We start from the raw sequence: 18,451 nt of genomic DNA, 5'->3' as shown, positions 1-18,451 counted from the left end.
TTAGGGTTCATGGGAACCCCTTGATCACTATTTGAAAAATTAAGAAAAGTAACGCAATAAAACATACCTTTTTCTGTATTTTCATATTGATTATTCCTACCAAAAAGTATGACAAACCTAAGGTGTCCCATATGAGTACCTAAGTTTGTATTGAAACTAAAAATAAGAAAAAACCTACCTAATGGGTCCCTATGTACACACACCATGAAGATGTTAGGTGTACGAGTGATTTTACAAAAGAGGGTTGCACCACTCAAAACATTTATCATACCACCTATTTTAGGGACTTGGTGCCTAATAATACCTATTTTAGGCACCAAAAAAGCACAAGGATTTAAGCTCTTGTGAACCAAACCCTCATCCAACAACTTCTTTACTTGAGGAATAAACTCGAGCCCAAGAGGTGTGGCAATGCTAGCAAGTGTCTTTTTACAAAAGAAAAAATGTGGAGGTTGTGTAAGAGGGAAAGTTTCTTTAATGTTTGTCTTTATTGTAAAATGAGTTTCCTTCTTATCTAACCTCTTGGAGGAGACACTTACCTCCTTACACTTCTCTTTAACCACTAATGGTTGTCCATCTTCTTGGGGGTAGATTTCTTCACTAGATTCTTCCCTTTTTGTTTCTTCACTTTCACTAGAGGAAGGTGAAGTAGTAGCCTCATCTTGGCTACTATAAATGTCTTGGCCCCTCATAATCATGGTTTTTGTGGTGGGGCATTGAGAAGTAATGTGTCCTCTTCCAAGACATTTAAAGCACTTTATAGAGCTAGTTTTCTCTTGCATGCTAGCCTTAGGGGCTTGCTTTTCTATTGCCTTCCCCTTATCATCTTTGGGCTTAGAAGGTGTCACCCCTAAGATGCCTTGACCTTGGTCTTTCTTTGGATAAGAGTGAGAGCCATAAGATTTTGAAGTAGACTTCTTTTTAAGTTGTTGCTCTATCCTTATTTCCCAATCTAAGTTAGCCTCTACATTGTCCTTCCCATGGAAGTATGAGAGGTTAATTTTAGCCTCTTGAGGCTTTCTTTCCTTTTCTCTTCTATGGGAGTGAGGTCTAAGATGTGACCTATGCCTTCCTTCGTAATAGTCACGAAGTTCTTCACTTAGGCTTTTGCAAGAGTTATGACTACTATAGGAGGCATGTTTTTCTCTTTTCATTTCTTTCATTATTTTTCTTCTTTCTTCCTCTCTTATTTTCTTTCATTCATCTTGACTTATTTCTTCCACTCTTTTTTTTCCTTTTTCTTTTCTCTCTTGTTTTTCTTTCCATAACTTGAGGGAACTCAACTCATCTAAGATTCTAGCTAAAGGGTCTTTATGACTAGTACCCTTGCCATTAACACTAGATGAATGATGACTCATGTTGGTTCCTAAGTTGTGGTTCTTTCTTGCTGGAGGTTTGAAAACAAAAGGTAAAAGAAACTATGGTTGAAACTAGCCAACTAAACACTAAAAGAGGTGTGAAAGATAAGGTAAAAAACTAATTGGTAAAAGGAAAGCTATCTAGGCGGTTTGACAATGGAAGGTAAAGGAAATAAGCTATGAAAGTAAGCAAGAAATGTAAACTAGGCGAATCCTAAGAGTGTTTGGATGACCACATTCAAGGTTCCCAACAAAACACTCACTATCCTAAGGAAAAATTGCCTAAAATTATTACACACAAATGGAAGTTTGGTAACCTATTAGAGGCTCCCAACACACTTCCAATGAAAGGCCTTTTTGTTACAAAACTTGAAAGCAATGAAGGTAAGTAAATTTCAAATTACAAAATTACAAAACGGTCCTCAATTTTGGTGGTTGTTCTCTCTTTGGTGATTCACTCAATTTGGAGTGCTTCTTAGTCCAATAGCTCTTAAGGTGGTTGGCCCCTTGCTTCTGGACTCAAATTCTTCAAGGGATGGCCCCAATCCTCCTTCCAATTCCCTATATGGCAACCCACAAACAAGGAAACAAAGAGACAAGCAATAACCAAAGACCAAAAAAAATGAAATGAAAGCTAAACCAATGGAGTTTTAACAAGACAATTTTTCAAGGATTATTCAACAATTAAAGCAATGAAAAGGACATAGAAGCAAGCTAGGACTCAAAGAGAAACTTAGAATGGATCAAGATTTAGTAAAAAAACTGAAAAAAAGACTCAACAAACCTCTAGCTTTGGCACTTGTCTTCACACTAATTTTCAATTGAAATTTCCAATTATAGAATAAATTTTGAGCCAAAACAACAAGAACACTTCTCTTTCACCTTTTTTTTTTCTGGATACTGATTTTCCTGCCAACTTGTGTGATTTTTCGTATTTTTTCCTTTTATCCAAATCACTTTTTTCTTTTTTTTTTAACTTTTTTCCAGATGTTTAGAAAATTCAGTAAAAATTTCAGCTCAAAATTCGAAGTAACCAATTTTCAGTAATTTTTACAAGTTTGTATGTCCAAGCTGCCAGCTCAGCGATTTTTTTTTTAAGCATGGTATATTGATTGCCTTGGGCTTACTTTCAACCTTCCTATGTATGTTGAACTCACTAGGATTGTTTACCACATTTTTAGGAGTTCAATATTCACTTAGGATCAACAGTTAAGCCAACAATTCAATCACCAAAATTCAAATTCACAATCATAAGGAAACCTAAAAGTTCAAGAAAAGGTTCACAATCAAAGACTCTCTAAGAATTTTGCATGAACATGTTAAGGACTAATTAACATGAAAGATTTGACTCAAATCAAATAATAGGCTAAAAGAATTTGATACACTCATGAACAAATGAGTTAGACAAAGAAACAAGAAAATAAAATTCAGCACAACATAAGAAATCTTATGTGACAAGTTTCATGACTAGACATGACTTCTATGACAAAACTACAATAGGTGAACAAGTCACTCTAGATTTTTGAGGTTTTCTTCTACTTTATTTTGTAATAATTTTATGGTTTAGGGTTCAGCCACAAAAAATAGCAAGACAAAACTCAAAGGAACCTAAACTCAACACAACTCATGGTTCAAGAACATGAACAAGAAATTTGAACCATAGAAAATGAAATCTAGCTTCTATAGCAAGATCAATCGGTGGAAATTCTAAAGAATCATGTTAACAACATTTAGCACAAGACATGTGAGGAGATACAATGGAGAAAAATGAAGAAACAACAATGGAAGAGAAGGTAAAGCAAAAAAAAATTAATGGAGGTTTAAGGAGCACCTACTTGAAGCTCTTGTGCTCTGATACCACTTGATGGAAGCTTGCTTGTGGGGCTTCTATGGAGGCTGGATCTTTGAGCTTCAATGAGGTCCTTTAATGGTGATTTTCCACCATGGAGATGCAGTGGAAGACAAAGGAGAAGAGGAGAGAGGAGGCGCCATCCACTAGGGAATAAGCCTTGGAAGAAGGAGCTTCACCACCAAGATGAGCCTTGGATAAGAAGCTTGGAGAGGATGCTTCAATGGAGGAAAATAAAGAGGGAGAGAAAGAGAGAGGGGGGAGCACGAAATTGAAGGAAGAAAAAGGGAGAGAAGTTGAACTTTGTGTTGTGTCTCACAAGACTCTCATTCATCAAAGTTACAACAAGTGTTACACATGCTTCTATTTATAGACTAGGTAGCTTCCTTGAGAAGCTTTCTTGAGAAGCTTCTTTGAGAAAACTTCCTTGAGAAGCTAGAGCTTAGCTACTCACACCCCTCTCATAACTAAGCTCACCTCCTTGAGAAGCTTCCTTAAGAAGATTCCTAAAGAACCTAGAGCTTAGCTACACATACATCTCTAATAGCTAAGCTCACCTCCTTGAGATGAGAAGCTAGAGCTTAGCTACACATACATCTCTAATAGCTAAGCTCACCTCCTTGAGATGAGAAGCTAGAACTTAGCTACACACCCCCTATAATAGCAAAGCTCACCCCCATGACAAAATACATGAAAATACAAAAAAAAAGTCCCTACTACAAAGACTACTCAAAATACTTCGAAATACAAGGCTAAAATCCTATACTACTAGAATGACCAAAATACAAGGCCTAAATGAAGGAAAAAAAACCTATTCTAATATTTACAAAGATAAGTGGGCTCATAGTTAGCCCATGGGCTCAAAATCTACCCTAAGGCTCATGAGAACCCTAGGGCCTTCCCTTGGATCTTTGGCCCAATCTACTTGGAGTCTTCTATCTAATGCCCTTGCGGGGTAGGATTGCATCAGCATGTTTTTCTTTTCTTAACTCTTTTCGTATTTTCCTTCTTTCTTCTTCCCTTATTTCTTCCCTCTCATCTTGACTTATTTTTACCCTCTCTTTTCCTTTTTCTTTTCTTTCTAGTTTTTCTTTCCATAACTTGAGGGAACTAAACTCATCTAATATTCTAGATAAAGGGTCCTTATGACCAGTACCCTCACCATTGACACTAGATGAATGATGACTCATGTTGGTTCCTAAGTTATAGTTCTTTCTTGTTTGGGGTTTGCAAAAGGGTAAAATCTAGGGTTCAAAAGAACTCAAGATAAGCGTGATAAGCAAGAAGGAAGTATTATGAAATAATAAGATATACTAAGTGTGACTAGTAAAGAATATAAGCTATGAAGGTAAGCAAGAAATTAAAGTGCGAGAAATGTAAACTAGGCGGATCCTAAGATTGTTTGGATGACCTCATTTAAGGTTCCAACAAAACACTCACTATCCTAAGGGAAAAAATTGCCTAAAATTATTACACACAAATGGAAGTTTGGTAACCTATTAGAGGCTCCCAATTATTACATGGTTCTTTTTTCAAAACACATAGTGGCCAATTCCTAATAATTTATACAAGTTCGTATGTTCAAGCTGTTAGCACTAGCGATTTCAACCTAGAAATCAAGAGTAGTGTTTATGTTGCCTAAGGCTTGGATAGTTACAATTTGTGTTTCCTTATGCTCAATTATCTTGAATAACATAATTCAAGAGAGCTTAAGACTTATTTTGATTCACAAATCCTTCCACAACTCAGCACCACAACTCAACTTCATCATAGGCATCATGTAGGAAACTTAGAAAACAAAAAAAAAAGAGTTCAACAACAAGACTACTTCTAGGAATTGATTTAGAACATGTTATGAACTAAATAACATGCATGAATTAGACTTAAAATTCAAAAGATAGGCTAAGAATGACAAGAATACATGAACAAATGTATCTAGAATTCAATCAAGAAAATAAAAATTCAACACAAACTTAGAAAATAATGTGACAATTATTATGACTAAACATGACTCTAAGACAACATGGATTAAGTGATTTACACTTAGATTTTTGTGTTTTTTTCAAATCAATATTATGGAAGAAAATTTAGATATAAGGTTCAGCATAAGAATATTATGAATGAAAATGATAGAACCTAAAATCAATACAAAAACATGATTCAAGAGTAGATCTACAAATTTTAACCATAGAAATGCAAGAACAAGTGTAGATCTAAGATTTAATCGGTTTTTTTTTTAATCTACTCTAAACAGCACCAGACCACAAGACAATGAAGGATATACATGGAGAATAAGATTAAGAACAAGGAATTAAAGAGAATTCACCAAACAAAAAGATAGAGGAAGCAAAAGAACATCACCTAGATGAAGATGCTCTTGATATCTCATGATGTAAGCTCCATTGGAGCTTGTAGGCCTAGGATCTTCTTCATCAATGGATTCCTTTGCTTCTTGGAAGATGAATGGCAGAGGAATGGAGAAAGAAGAGAGAGAGGAGACGCCACTTCAAGGAGAAGATGAGTCTAGAAGAAGCTCACCACCATAGGAGGCCATGAATAAGAGCTTGGAGGAAAAAGGAGATGAATGAAGGGAGAGGAAGAGAAGAGAATGAAATTTTGTGCTCTAAAAGAGCTCTAAAATCTGAAGTTTAATTTTCCAATGATCAAAGTTGAAAAAATGCACACACATGACCTCTATTTATAGCCTAAGTGTTACACAAAATTGGAGGGAAATTTGAATTTCGATTCAAATTTCACTTGAATTTGAAATTGAATTTGTGGAGCCAAATTTTGGATCCAAAATTTCACTAATTATGATTAGAGAATTTTAGCTATGGTTCAGCCCACTAATCGAAGATCAAGTCTAAGATTCTCCACTAAGTGTGCTTAAGTGTCATGAGGCATGTAAAGCATGAAGGACATGCACAAAATGTGACTATATGATGTGGCAATCGAGTGTAGCAAGCAAATGCTCACCTCCCCCTCTAAAATTTAATTGGATTGGGCTTCTCCCAATTCAATTAAATTTATTTCTCAGCACACACATCAAATATTCACTTAATTCATGTGAAATTATAAAACTACTCCTAATACAAAAACTAGTCTAGGTGCGCTAAAATACAAGGGCTGAAAAATCCTACATTTCTAGGGTACCCTACCTACATTATGAAGCCCTAAATACAAGGCCCAAAAATAATGAAATCCTAATCAAATATGTACAAAGATAAGTGGGCTCATACTTAGCCCATAGGCCCAAAATCTATCATAAAGCTCATGAGAACCCTAGAGCCTTCTCTTGCATCTCTGGCCCAATCTTCTTGGAGTCTTCTATCCAATGCCTTGGGGGGGGGGGGGGTAGGATTGCATCATTATTGTTCTCCATTGCAGTGCACATTGGTAATTGGTCTTCGTTTGTCCTAAGGATAATGTTGTCATCTGGTTTTGTTCCTTGCACAATAGGCCCGACAACTACCTCAAAGGAATTATTAACAGGTCAGTTATATTTTCTAATACATTTACATTACTCGTGAACATCAATATTTTAATTGTACAATATGCATGCATGTTTTTATTGAATAGTGCTGATGAGAATCATGAAACTGGCCAAATACAGGCTAAAGGCCCAAGTGGAGAAGGACGAAGGCCTAAGTGGAGAAGGACAAAGCCCCCGAGTGGAGAAGGATGAAGGCCCAAGTGGAGAAAGATGAAGGCCTAGAGGCAGAGGCACTATCAAGACAATTAATGTTGCTGAAGGCCGAAACTAATTTGAAGGCCCAAGTTAAATATGTTTTTAGTTATAATTTTTATTTATTGTAGTTTTGGCCCAACCTATTTAGAAGGCCCATGTCTATTTTTATCTTTTTGTTCAGATACACTATAAGTATTGGTTTTTATTTTCAATAAAAAAAAACTTTTGACATATTCATAAAATTTGGTGAGAGTTTCTCTCTGGGTTCCTTGTTGAACCAATATCAGACTTATCAAGGTAATCCTTGTGGCGTCTAACCTGACTTATCTTCCTTCACCGGAAGTGGCGTCTACCCAGACTTATCTTCCTTTACCGGAAGTGGCGTCTACCCCGACTTATCTTCCTTCACCGGAAGTGGCGTCTACCCTGACTTATCTTCCTTAACCGGAAGTGGCGTCTACCCTGACTTATCTTCCTTCACCGGAAGTGGCGTCATCCAAATCTTCGTAGCCTGTATCAAACGATCCGCTCCTACTCAGGTTCACATCAAGTGCTTTGAAAGGATTTGATGATAGTCAACAAACTAAATCCAAGCCTGTTGCTAGATGGATTGTTGTTAAAGTAAGTGATTTAAACAAGATCTTGTTTTAAAAATTATATTTTATTACTATGTACACTAATTTGTTCTTAACTTTGAATATCTATATTTTATAATGTGCTTAGTGTAATAAGCAAAAAGAAAGCACTGAGTGCAAGGACTACATAATGCATTGGATGTCAACGAAAATCTTAGGAAGTTTCAAGAATAATTGGTAAACAGTAATTGTTTTCTTTAAAAGTAATTCAATTTGTTATAATTTTTATTATATATGATTATTAACTTATGTTTTATCATATCATGTAGTATTTTAATGATGCAAGACCATTGGAACCAGCGAGAATGAAGGCACTTTGTATCTAGAGGACAACATATTATCTGCAAGTTAAAAATGAAACAATTGGTGTTTAATTAACTTTATAATTGTAGTTTTCTTAATTTACAATTCATTTTATGTATGGACTTTAAACATTATTTTTAATTCATAGTAAATATTCAATTTTGATGGATTTTTTTGTTAAAAACTGTCAAAAAACAGTATGAAATTATCTGCTAGATTGGTTTTGATTTTTAATTTGCAAGTTAATTTTGGGTAATTCAAAAAACAAACAGAATATTAAAAAAAATCCAACAAATAACATCGGTTTTTAGTTTGACTCACAACATCGGTTTTATAACCGATGTTGTCTTTTGCTTACCAACATCGGTTTTATGAAAAAACTGATGTTGTGTAAAAACCGATGTTGGTTACTAGAAAATAACATTAGTTTTTTTTAAAAAAACTGATATTGTTGAGTACAAATCAACATCGATTTTTATAAAATCCAATGTTGAGTCTAACTTAACATCGCATCGGTTTTTATAAAAACCAATGTTGTAAGTCTAAATTAACATTGGTTTTTTATAATAAAAAAAAACCAATGTTAAGTTGTATAGTTTTCACTTTTTTTGTTATTTCTTGCTATGCAACATTGGTTTTGTAAAAAACCGATGTTGTGGGTTTATGTTAACATCGATTTTACAAAATCAATGTTAACATTATTACTTTTAACGTTGGTACTTTCAACATTCGTTGATAACCGATGTTAAAAGTCCTTAATAACCGATGTTAAAATCCTATTATCTAGTAGTGTTATTTTTAAAAAATAAGAATATAAATGAAAATTATTAATTGCTTGAAATAAAAAAGTACATAATTTCACTCAAAATAGTAAAAACTTATAAAGAAACAATTTACATAAATTAAATAAAAAAATATTTTAACAATAAAAATATTGAATCTAGTTTTTAAAGTGAAAATAATAAAGTATATAACTTCACTCATTATAAAGTGAAAATTGAAGTATTTTTTTATTATATTATAGTTCTTGAATTTCTATTAATGAATTTTTCCAAGGCAGTAATTTAACTGATCTTTTTTAATCAAGTTTCATAAAATGTTTCTTAAGGAATTTTAACTATGTTGCACTCCATTCAAACTAGATAGTGTTGGTTAGTAATGTGATTATTTTTTGTGTGTCGTCATTGTGTTATTAGTAAAAAGTAGGTTATATAATATATTTAGTCATTTATCTTATTCTTTTGTTTCAGTTTGGTCTATTATGTTTTAAAAAGTTTAATTTGGTCTTTTATCTTATTTGTTGTTCAATTTAGTCTTTTATCTTTTTAAAAAATTTATTTGGTCCTTTATCCAATTTTTCGTTCAATTTGATCTTTTTTTTTTATTTTTTTTGTTCAATTTGTTATTTCAATCTATTTGTGATTGACTTCGTTAATTATTCAAAAATGAACTTTTTTTATTAAGTTTTTTCTCCTTTCCCTTCACTTCATTTTTAACAAAAATGATTTATTCTTAAATGATCAAGGACATCGATCTTAAATGGATTGAAGGACTAAACTAAATAAAAAAAATAAGATAAATGACCACATTACATTTTAAAAAACATAAAGGACCTAACTAAATCAGAAAAATAAGATAAAAAGCCAAATAGTTTATTTAGTCTAAAAAGTATCATGAGTAATTTGATTGATGACCTTTAATAAGCTCTACTTTTTTAAATTCAAGATCTTATACAAGGGACCTCATCTTAGTTACTCTTGGACTGTCGTGTTGGTGTTGGTAAGTGATTACCTACGTGTTAAAACATAAACCTTTTGTTTTATCATTAAAATCACTTTTACTTTACATTAATGAAGAGCTTCATGTACAAGAAAATCGTGCGATGGTGCAAACTTGTAGCCTGAAGCGTCGCGAGAGACTACCATTGAAGCACGAGGATCGCACATTTAATCACTTGTCTTTCCTTTGGTTTTTCCTTTCACTCTTTTTTAGAACGAGTATAGTTCGGACACGCAAAATTAAAAGGCATTGTACGTAAATAACGTTATTAAAATGTCTCAAGAAGCCTTTTGTGGAGCCCACTTACGTGCACTCGTGCCCATTGCTTTGTTTTTCGCACATTAAACTCTTGCCTCTAATATGGTAGCCCTCCAACTTGGACGAGTTTAATTTTGTATTATTCATCAAAGTCTAAATTTCGTTTCGTTTGGAACAAGAGTTTCTAGGCAATCTCGGCAACGACAAGTCGTGCATTGTGTTTCAATGGACAATAGTATTCTGGGTCTTCTCAAACTTCGAATTAAAAGAGGCACTAATCTTGCAATACGCGATGCAATAAAAATGCATGCCAGCGACCCTTATGTCATCATCAACATGGGTGAACAGGTTTGAAGATTGCAATTTCTTAGGCCATTTTTTCATTTGAAGGTGGATTTATTCAACTGGAGAACTAGTGTTCATCTTAAAGAATTTGGGAAACTGATTAAACAACTGGTTTTTTAATCCCACTTTTTTTTCAACATTTTTCTATTAGATTTTGTGACAAATTGTCTCCCAATTTGTTGCCACTTATTCCCCTATTGTTCTTTGCCATGCAATAGTAGAGGTGTTCACGACTGCAAATAAGTTTTGGTCCATGGCATAATTAATGCAGGACCTGGCCCTTATTCTTTTTAGGATTACCTTCTCCATCCCTATCAATATTTAAACTTTAATTCCTCACAAGAAGTATATATTGACAAACACGATATCAACTGCTATAGAGAGAGAGAGAGGCCAAATCTTTGGCTGGAGACCCTGCCAAAATTTGAGGAGAAAATTGAGTACAATTCATAGGTTCTGTTTTCATCGCATTCCTTTTGAGTTCAGTAATTTGTCCACATTTAAGATGATGGGGCGTGATTGGCATATGGAATTGTTATGTAACAAAGTCAATCAAGTAAAATTTGGAATCTCAAATACATGCTTTTGAGTCAAACACTTTTTGGATCATTAAATCACTTTTGGTCCGAAGATTAATCTCATTAATGCAGAAGCTAAAGACTGGTGTTGTAAAAGACAACTGCAATCCTGAGTGGAATGAAGAATTCACCCTTTCCATAAAGGACGTCAAAACCCCAATACATCTTGTAAGTACTGATGCAAGCTATATCACAAAAAGAATGTCATATACTAATTAAAAAAATATATATTGGTATAAGGCTCATCCATATTGATATAGGTTCGATCGGATAAACATGAACACTTATAAAAAGAATAAACAAGGAGATTACATGTTCAAATTTGTTTCATGATTTAAAATCAACCTCAACTTTTTAATTTTTATAGAAGTTATTTCATCGATCTAAGTTTTCTAAAATCCGAGGTAATAATTGATTTTATCTTATGAAAAAGACTAAATTCATTTTATCTTTTTATTTTTTCTCTTATAAGTATTTATGGATATGTTTATCCAAACAACACCATAGTTTTTTCTAAAGAAAATTAAATCCTTAGTATAGACATTGTGCATCTATGCTATGATGCATTGATGATACATATTAAGTTCTAATACATAATTGTCCATTAGTATATATAATCTATCATAGTATTAGATTAATAGATTAGAAACCTACAAAGTCTGTACTAATAATTCTATTTTTGATAGATGAAGACTAAAATAATATAAACAACCCTAATGAATATTTATTTTATTTATTAATATTACATTTTTTTAAGTATCTTGCAAAGAATTGTCTCTTATCCATTGTAGCACCAAAAGAATAACTAAATGATTGTTGATGGTTTCATGTTTCCTCTACAGTCGGTTTATGACAAGGACACTTTATCTGGAGATGACAAAATGGGTGAGGCAGATATAGACTTGAAACCGTATGTTCAGTGTGTACAAATGGGGTTGAACGAGCGCCCAGATGATTCTTCAGTCAAGAGGATTCAACCAGATGACACTAATTGCCTTGCTGAAGAGAGCAACTGCATTTGGCAAAATGGAAATATTATCCAAGAAATGATTTTGAAATTGAGAAATGTCGAGAGTGGGGAAGTAGTTGTTGAAATTGAGTGGGTTGATGTTATTGGTTGCAAGGGCTTATCACAGGTAGAACTTTAAGTCTGCTTCCATTCTTAAGTTTATGTGAAGCATTGAAACCTTGGATGCCTGCTCCAGCATGATGTAGTGGTAAATGTATTGTGATTTTGCTATTGTTGAATGTGTAATCCTATGTTGAGACTAGTTTTAGTGCTTTATTTTCTGGAGTGAGACAAGTGATTAGTTTGCTTCTCGAAATATTGATTTAAGGGATAATTGATCTATTTTTTTATTAAAAAATTGTACCTATAATTCTTGTACCTTACTATATAAACAATTAATTTTTAAAGAATAATTAGTGTTACTCGTGTAATAATATAATAATATTACAAAAGGTGTAACCAATTATGATTTTAATTCTAATCACAATGTGTTGTTACGAGAAATATTAATGATTAACGGAAATGGATTCGGCTATGACTACTTTGACACAATTTCAAAAATTGAAAAGTGACTCAAGCGATTTGGTTGACGAGAGGAAAATTTTGTCTCTTGACTTGGGTGCAGTCTATCAAGTTATTACAAAAAGCACTTGATTTGAGGTGATTCTTAACCAAATATTAAAGAAGAAGAACAAAAAGACTAAATTTAGAAGAAAAACAGTAAAATTGGCAAGAAAACTCAAAGATAGTTGAAAATATAATTGTATATATTGGTTGTTTTTTTTATTGAAAGTCCGGACAAAAGGTTAGAAACTACTATTTGTACTTATAAGATCTAAACTAACTGATCTTACACTACTACAAAAAAGCAGTTTTAACATCGGCAGATTAACATCGATTTTTGACAAAATCGATGTTAACATAAACGCGGTGGCATAATTGTAAATAATGTGTATCCATTAACATCGGTTTTGCAGAAAACCGATGTTAACAAAGTGACGTTAACATCGGTTCTTGTAAAATCGATGTGAATGAAATGACGTTAACATCAGTTTTGTACAAAACCGATGTTAACGTCACTTAGTTAACATCGGGTTTCTAGAAAACCGATATTAACGTTAGATCAGTTAACATCAGTTTGTTTAATAAAACCGATGTTAGCGTTAACATCAATTTGTTAACATCGGTTTTTTGTTGAAAACCGATGTTGAAATTAAATTTTAAATTATTTTGACGCGACCTATTTTGCTCACGTTCTATTCTTCTTCGTGTATTATTCTCTGGCGCTCTCTTCTTGATGTGAACCTTACGAGGCGAAACGTTTGATACAGGCTACGGAGTTTTGGATGACGCCACTTCTAGTGAAGGAAGATAAGTCAGGATAGACGCCACAAGGATTACCTTGATAAGTCTGAGATTAGTTCAACAAGGAACCCAGAGAGAAGCTCTCACCAAATTTTATCAAATACCAAAAGTTTCTTATTGAAAACAAAAACCAATACTTATAGTGTATCTGAACAAAAAGATAAAAATAGACATGGACCTTCTAAACAGTTTGGGCCAAAATTACAATAAATAAAAATTATAACTAAAAAACATATTTAACTTGGGCCTTCAAATTAGTTTGGGCCTTCAGCAATAATTAATAGTCTTGGTAGTGTCTCTGTCTCTGGGCCTTCATCTTTCTCCAGTTGGGCCTTCATCCTTCTCCACTCGGGGGCTTTGTCCTTCTCCACTTGGGCCTTCGCCCTTCTCCACTTGGGCCTTTAGCCTGCATTTGGCCAGTTTCAGGATTCTCATCACTTCTTCCCGGTGTATTCTCTGGCGCTCTCTTCTTCTCCGTGTATTCTCCGGTGCTCTCTTCTTCTTCGTTAACATCTGAAGACTTTCGTGATAGGTTCGTGTCATTTCGTCTAGTTTTGTTGTTCCATTGAATAGCTAGGTCTGTTTCTAGAACCTTCGATTAACCTAAGAACCTTTTTTGGTTTCTGGTGCAAGGATTGGGGAACTCGTCGTTACATGTGAGACCCATTGTCGCTGCCATTGAATAGCTGAGTCTCCCTGCCATTGTCAGTGTTGAGTTCGAGGTAAGCTTCATGTTCTTAGGTAAACAAAGCAATTGCAAACTCGTGGTTTCTTAGCTAATATTTATGTTTATTCAAGATGTTTGGTTAGAGAGGAAGAAATTATAGTGGATGGGGAATCACCTCCATATGTTCATGTATGGGGTTGTGTGGTTTGTTCTGTTTTTCAACGAAATGAAAGTTGAATTTTCATGTATAGGGTTCAACCTCTAACTCTATACCATAAATACTCAGCTACTTTAGTGAGAAGAAAATGAGTTAATCAAGTGGGGGCGATCTGTGTAGGGTCTTGTGGATAGTGGAATTGCATTTCTTATGCTATGAAGCTACCCAGTACTAGTAGGGTTTACCATGTTTAATTTTTGCTAGTTTGGATGCTTGAGTAGCCATTAATTAATGTCATTGGAAGCTTAGATTTGTGAATTTGGCAAAATGTAGAATGGGAGCAGTTGGATAAGTTAGAGATTGAGCTAGCCCAGGAAGCAAACCTTGAGAGATTCAGCTAACATTTGGTCTCTGGATAAACTACATCAATTTTGAAATTTGTAGAAAATAATTTTTGTTCAGATTACTTGTGGTTTGTTGTGGTTTGCTTGGTCTAGTTGTTTATATGCATGGTGTGATTAGTTTAATTAAATTGTGTTTAAAATATTACTAGAAGAAGATAAAAACAAAAGTTTGAAGTAAATTTGAATATACTACTATGTGAAACATCCAGAGTGGAACTTTCTGTTGTGTATGGACCACATTTGGCTTAGTAGAAAAGTTGTTGTTTTGGTTTTAGCCAAGAGAGAGAGATAGAGAGAGAGACTTTGGTAATCCTTTTCGCCAACAACGTAGAAGGGTTTTAAATTAATTAGTACTACTATTAGAGAGAGAGAGAGAGAGATAACTTTCCTATTTTTTGTTGATTACTTTTCTATTTCTATGTTTTTGGTACAAATTGAATTTCTATTCTAATATGCCATTTTTTCTGCTAACTTACTTTTAGGGATTGAAGGCGGAGACTTTGGTTCGTATTCGCCCTAAGTTAGTTTCCAAACTCGAACTGCAAAGGCAATAAGAGGTACATATTTGTCTTTTCCATTATTTCAGCCTTTTATACATGAATGGTATAACTTATTTTTTAAAATGTATTTGTATGTGTATGTGTATGTGCTACAGTGAAGTAGTTATTCCTAGGGATATCATTTTCCTTCGTTGCTATGTGTTGGTCACATGATGCATCATGGTTAAAATGAGCATTATAACCTTAATCTATGATGAATTTAACTGCTTGTAAATTATAATGTCAGTGTACATAGGAACTAAGTAGATAAACTAAGCTTTTTTGACTTAAATTTTGTTTTATTTTACTTTTTCTTTCTGAAACTTTTCATGGATAGCACCGGGCATAGTTATTTATTTTTCTTGTTTATTTAGGCACATCATTTTCAATATTATGGGAATAATTATCGTGTCGAAGCCTTAAAATATTTTAATCCAAATTGTGATCTGCAGCTACACCTCCTGTGGATTCTGCCATCCAATAATTCATTTTAAGAAATTATGTGTGGTGAATGAAATAATAAAATGAAAACTTTGATTAGAACATTAGTGAATACAAAAAACTTTGTTTGGTTGTTGCATTTTTTTCTCTTTCTCTTGTCTTTCACTCTTGTAACTTCTCCAACGTTGAACCTCCCCATTACTTTCACCTAGCTTCCTTCCACCACCTTTGCTCTCCTCAAGGCGATTATTCCTTCCCAATTTCATCTCATCCAACAAACGCTTCATCTCCCTATTTTCCTTTTCCACAATCTCCAAATATCTTCCCATCCAAAAACAAATTCCCTTCAACGGCTGCAATTAAATTTCAGAACCATCCCTCCTTTGATTCTTATTACTATTATTCTCTTTCCCTTCCTCAACCCTCTCTAACCCTATCGTATTCACGGTCAAACTCGGCATTTTGGAGCCGAAGTTCCTGGGGAAATTGACACCCTAGCGGAAGTTCAAGAAGAAGCCATTGATATAATTCAGTGCTTTGGCTAATTTAGTGTTTTGATATATTGGAGGAAATTCAGTGCTTTTTAGACTGGGGAAATTCAGTGTTTTGGCTAATCCCCATTTGATTCTTGAAATATTGGAGGAAAGGTTTTGGATTGGAAAGTGGATGGTAAAATGTTGGATTTTTATTTTCAGAAGAATGTCATTTTCTAGTCATCATAATTTGGTCAAGGACCAGATGCAAATATCTTTTATGGACAAAATTCTGCCAGATTTTGAAGGTTTGGTCTAAATATCAATGTCAAGTTGACAACCATGAGTGTTTCTAAAATTAGTACTGGTGAATTGAGCTATCTTTCACCAAAGTTACTTTTGAATTGGAAAGACAATGTGTGAAGAATACAACAAATGAGCAGAAGCTACTTTTCAATTCTCTATCAACCCCTCCAAAGCTCTACTCTCTCATGATGCTCACAAACTGAGGTTCTAGATGCAGACATTGAGTAGATTCCTACTTCACTTGTAGTCTTCTTTGAAGAAAACATTTGCTGACACTTTTTGCAGTGTGCAATTGCTCCCTGGATTGTATTTTCTATCTCTGAATTTGCATTGTTGCACCTTTTCAATAGCTGTCGCACTTGGCATCCATATGATTTGTTTGAAAATGAAAATGAAGTTGATCCAGACACAGATGAAGTTGATGATGATGACTTGTTCCCTGAAAGTAGTTTGATGCCGACTGAGAATGATCTTCTGTGCTGGTTACTTCCATCCTCACCTGTCTTGTCTTTGTAGCTTCTCATGACAAAATTGGAGGGATGATGATATCTATCCCTATGAATTTGGCCATATGAATGTTTGTTTGCCACTTGAACATGCTTGTTTAAATTTTCCCTGGCCTTGGAAACCGATCCTTCATCCTCAACTTTTGTTGAGGTTGTATAGGTTTCATATGAGCAACCAGATTTTCCAAACCAAACTACCACCTCGTGAGCCTCTGTTGTGAAAGCCCTAACACCTCGTGAGTTGACACTTGACACATGTTGGGGTCACATTGTTTTGAAAAACACTAACATACCTCAGTACCATAGCAACTTAAGACCTATCATGGAATTGCTATGTGCCCAGTTTGACATGGTCATCCGCAACTTTTGTTGAGGTTGCATAGGTTTCATATGAGCAACCAGATTTTCCAAACCAAACTACTACCTCGTGAGCCTCTACTGTGAGAGCCCTAACACCTCATGAGTTGACACTTGTTGGGGTCACATTGTTTTGAAAAACACTAACATACCTCAATACCATAGCAACTTAAGACCTATCATGGAATTGCTATGTGCCCAGTTTGACATGGTCACACCTTGTTTGGTTTCCCTGGTTTCAATTCCTTAACATGTGTTTCTTATTGGATCCTTTTAACTTCCTTTTAGATACCTTTTAACTGCCTTAGGTTCCTTAGGATCCTTAGGATCCTTTTAACTTCCTTTCAGATACCTTTTAACTGCCTTAGGTAACTTAATTAAAAAATTGATATCTTCCTTTTAACCAACATGTTATTTCTAATAATTAAAAGCGATTTACAAATCCATGATTTGTACCAATCAATAAAAGAATAAAAAATGAAATTAGGCAAAATGTACATACAAACAAATCATCAATCAAATTGAAACCCACCAAATCATCTAGCTAGTGCCAGAATCAATGTGCATGTAGCATCATAATGATCATCATAATCACTTCATCATAATTATGAACTCTTCAAAGCCAAGCATGCCATCCCCATTAAAATCAAACCTACTTATCATCACTTTGCACTCATCCATGGACTTAGATTACGTGACTAGGTTTCTGAATTGCCAAAATGTTTTGTTTTTATTTTTTTGGGATAATAGTAGATATTAACTGAATGCAAATACATGATGTACAGTTTTGTCTAAAATGAAAGTAACTAGGACCAGATTTTAAAAACATATATTACAACTATGCTTAACAACCTCATTGTCTTCTGCCTGTATGCATAACAGCCTCACTTATTACCTATGTTAATTGATTATAAGGCCAACTCTCATTTGATTTTCAGATTCCAGTAGGAGTGATTTTAGCCATTGTTGATCCTGCGCTCATTGTTGTTTCCAAAAGTGCTCCTACGCTCATTATATAAAGTCCATTGTGCTGAAGCCTCCAACTTAGGTATTTATACCTTTGATTCAAAAAATACTTTGAAATTGTTTTTGTAAGCATTACTTGTATAGTTGTGTAGAAGTCTTTGATTTATACTAGCAGGCTAATAGAGAGCACATAAAAAACTAAATCCTGCTTTTAATAATAGCTACTAATAACCTACTTCAAATCTTGAATCCTGCAGAGAAAAAGATAATAGATACTAGTTTGTCCAAAGCAAATACAACTTATAGAACAAGAAATATTTCTCTCATAATTTAAAATATGAAGCAGCAGTAGTAACAGCAACTTCAAAATAATTGCCTTCTATGTACACGATATTACCAATTGCCTTCTTCAGCTATTTTCCCTGCCCAAAACAATCAAAACTAAAATACATTAAAATTTCTGAATGA

At 34.0% G+C, this 18,451-nt stretch overlaps 1 protein-coding gene across 2 annotated transcripts; it reads left to right on the top strand.

Annotated features, from left to right (window-relative positions):
- Positions 1 to 5,400: 5,400 nt before the first annotated feature.
- Positions 5,401 to 12,124, top strand: LOC114399173 (protein C2-DOMAIN ABA-RELATED 7-like). 2 transcript variants are annotated; one of them, XM_028361300.1, is made up of 3 exons: positions 5,401 to 5,412; positions 10,866 to 10,961; positions 11,636 to 12,124. In XM_028361300.1, the coding sequence occupies exons 1-3, from the start codon at positions 5,401 to 5,403 to the stop codon at positions 11,939 to 11,941; spliced, it is 414 nt and encodes a 137-aa protein (XP_028217101.1). In that variant the 3' UTR covers positions 11,942 to 12,124. The 2 variants fall into 2 exon arrangements, with proteins under 2 accessions (XP_028217101.1, XP_028217102.1); XM_028361301.1 differs by lacking the exon at positions 5,401 to 5,412 and adding an exon at positions 10,008 to 10,218.
- Positions 12,125 to 18,451: the final 6,327 nt, after the last annotated feature.

Source organism: Glycine soja, chromosome 19 (assembly GCF_004193775.1).
Source record: "Glycine soja cultivar W05 chromosome 19, ASM419377v2, whole genome shotgun sequence".
Classification (NCBI taxonomy): Eukaryota; Viridiplantae; Streptophyta; class Magnoliopsida; order Fabales; family Fabaceae; genus Glycine; species Glycine soja.
This window is presented reverse-complemented; position numbering and strand designations above follow the sequence as displayed.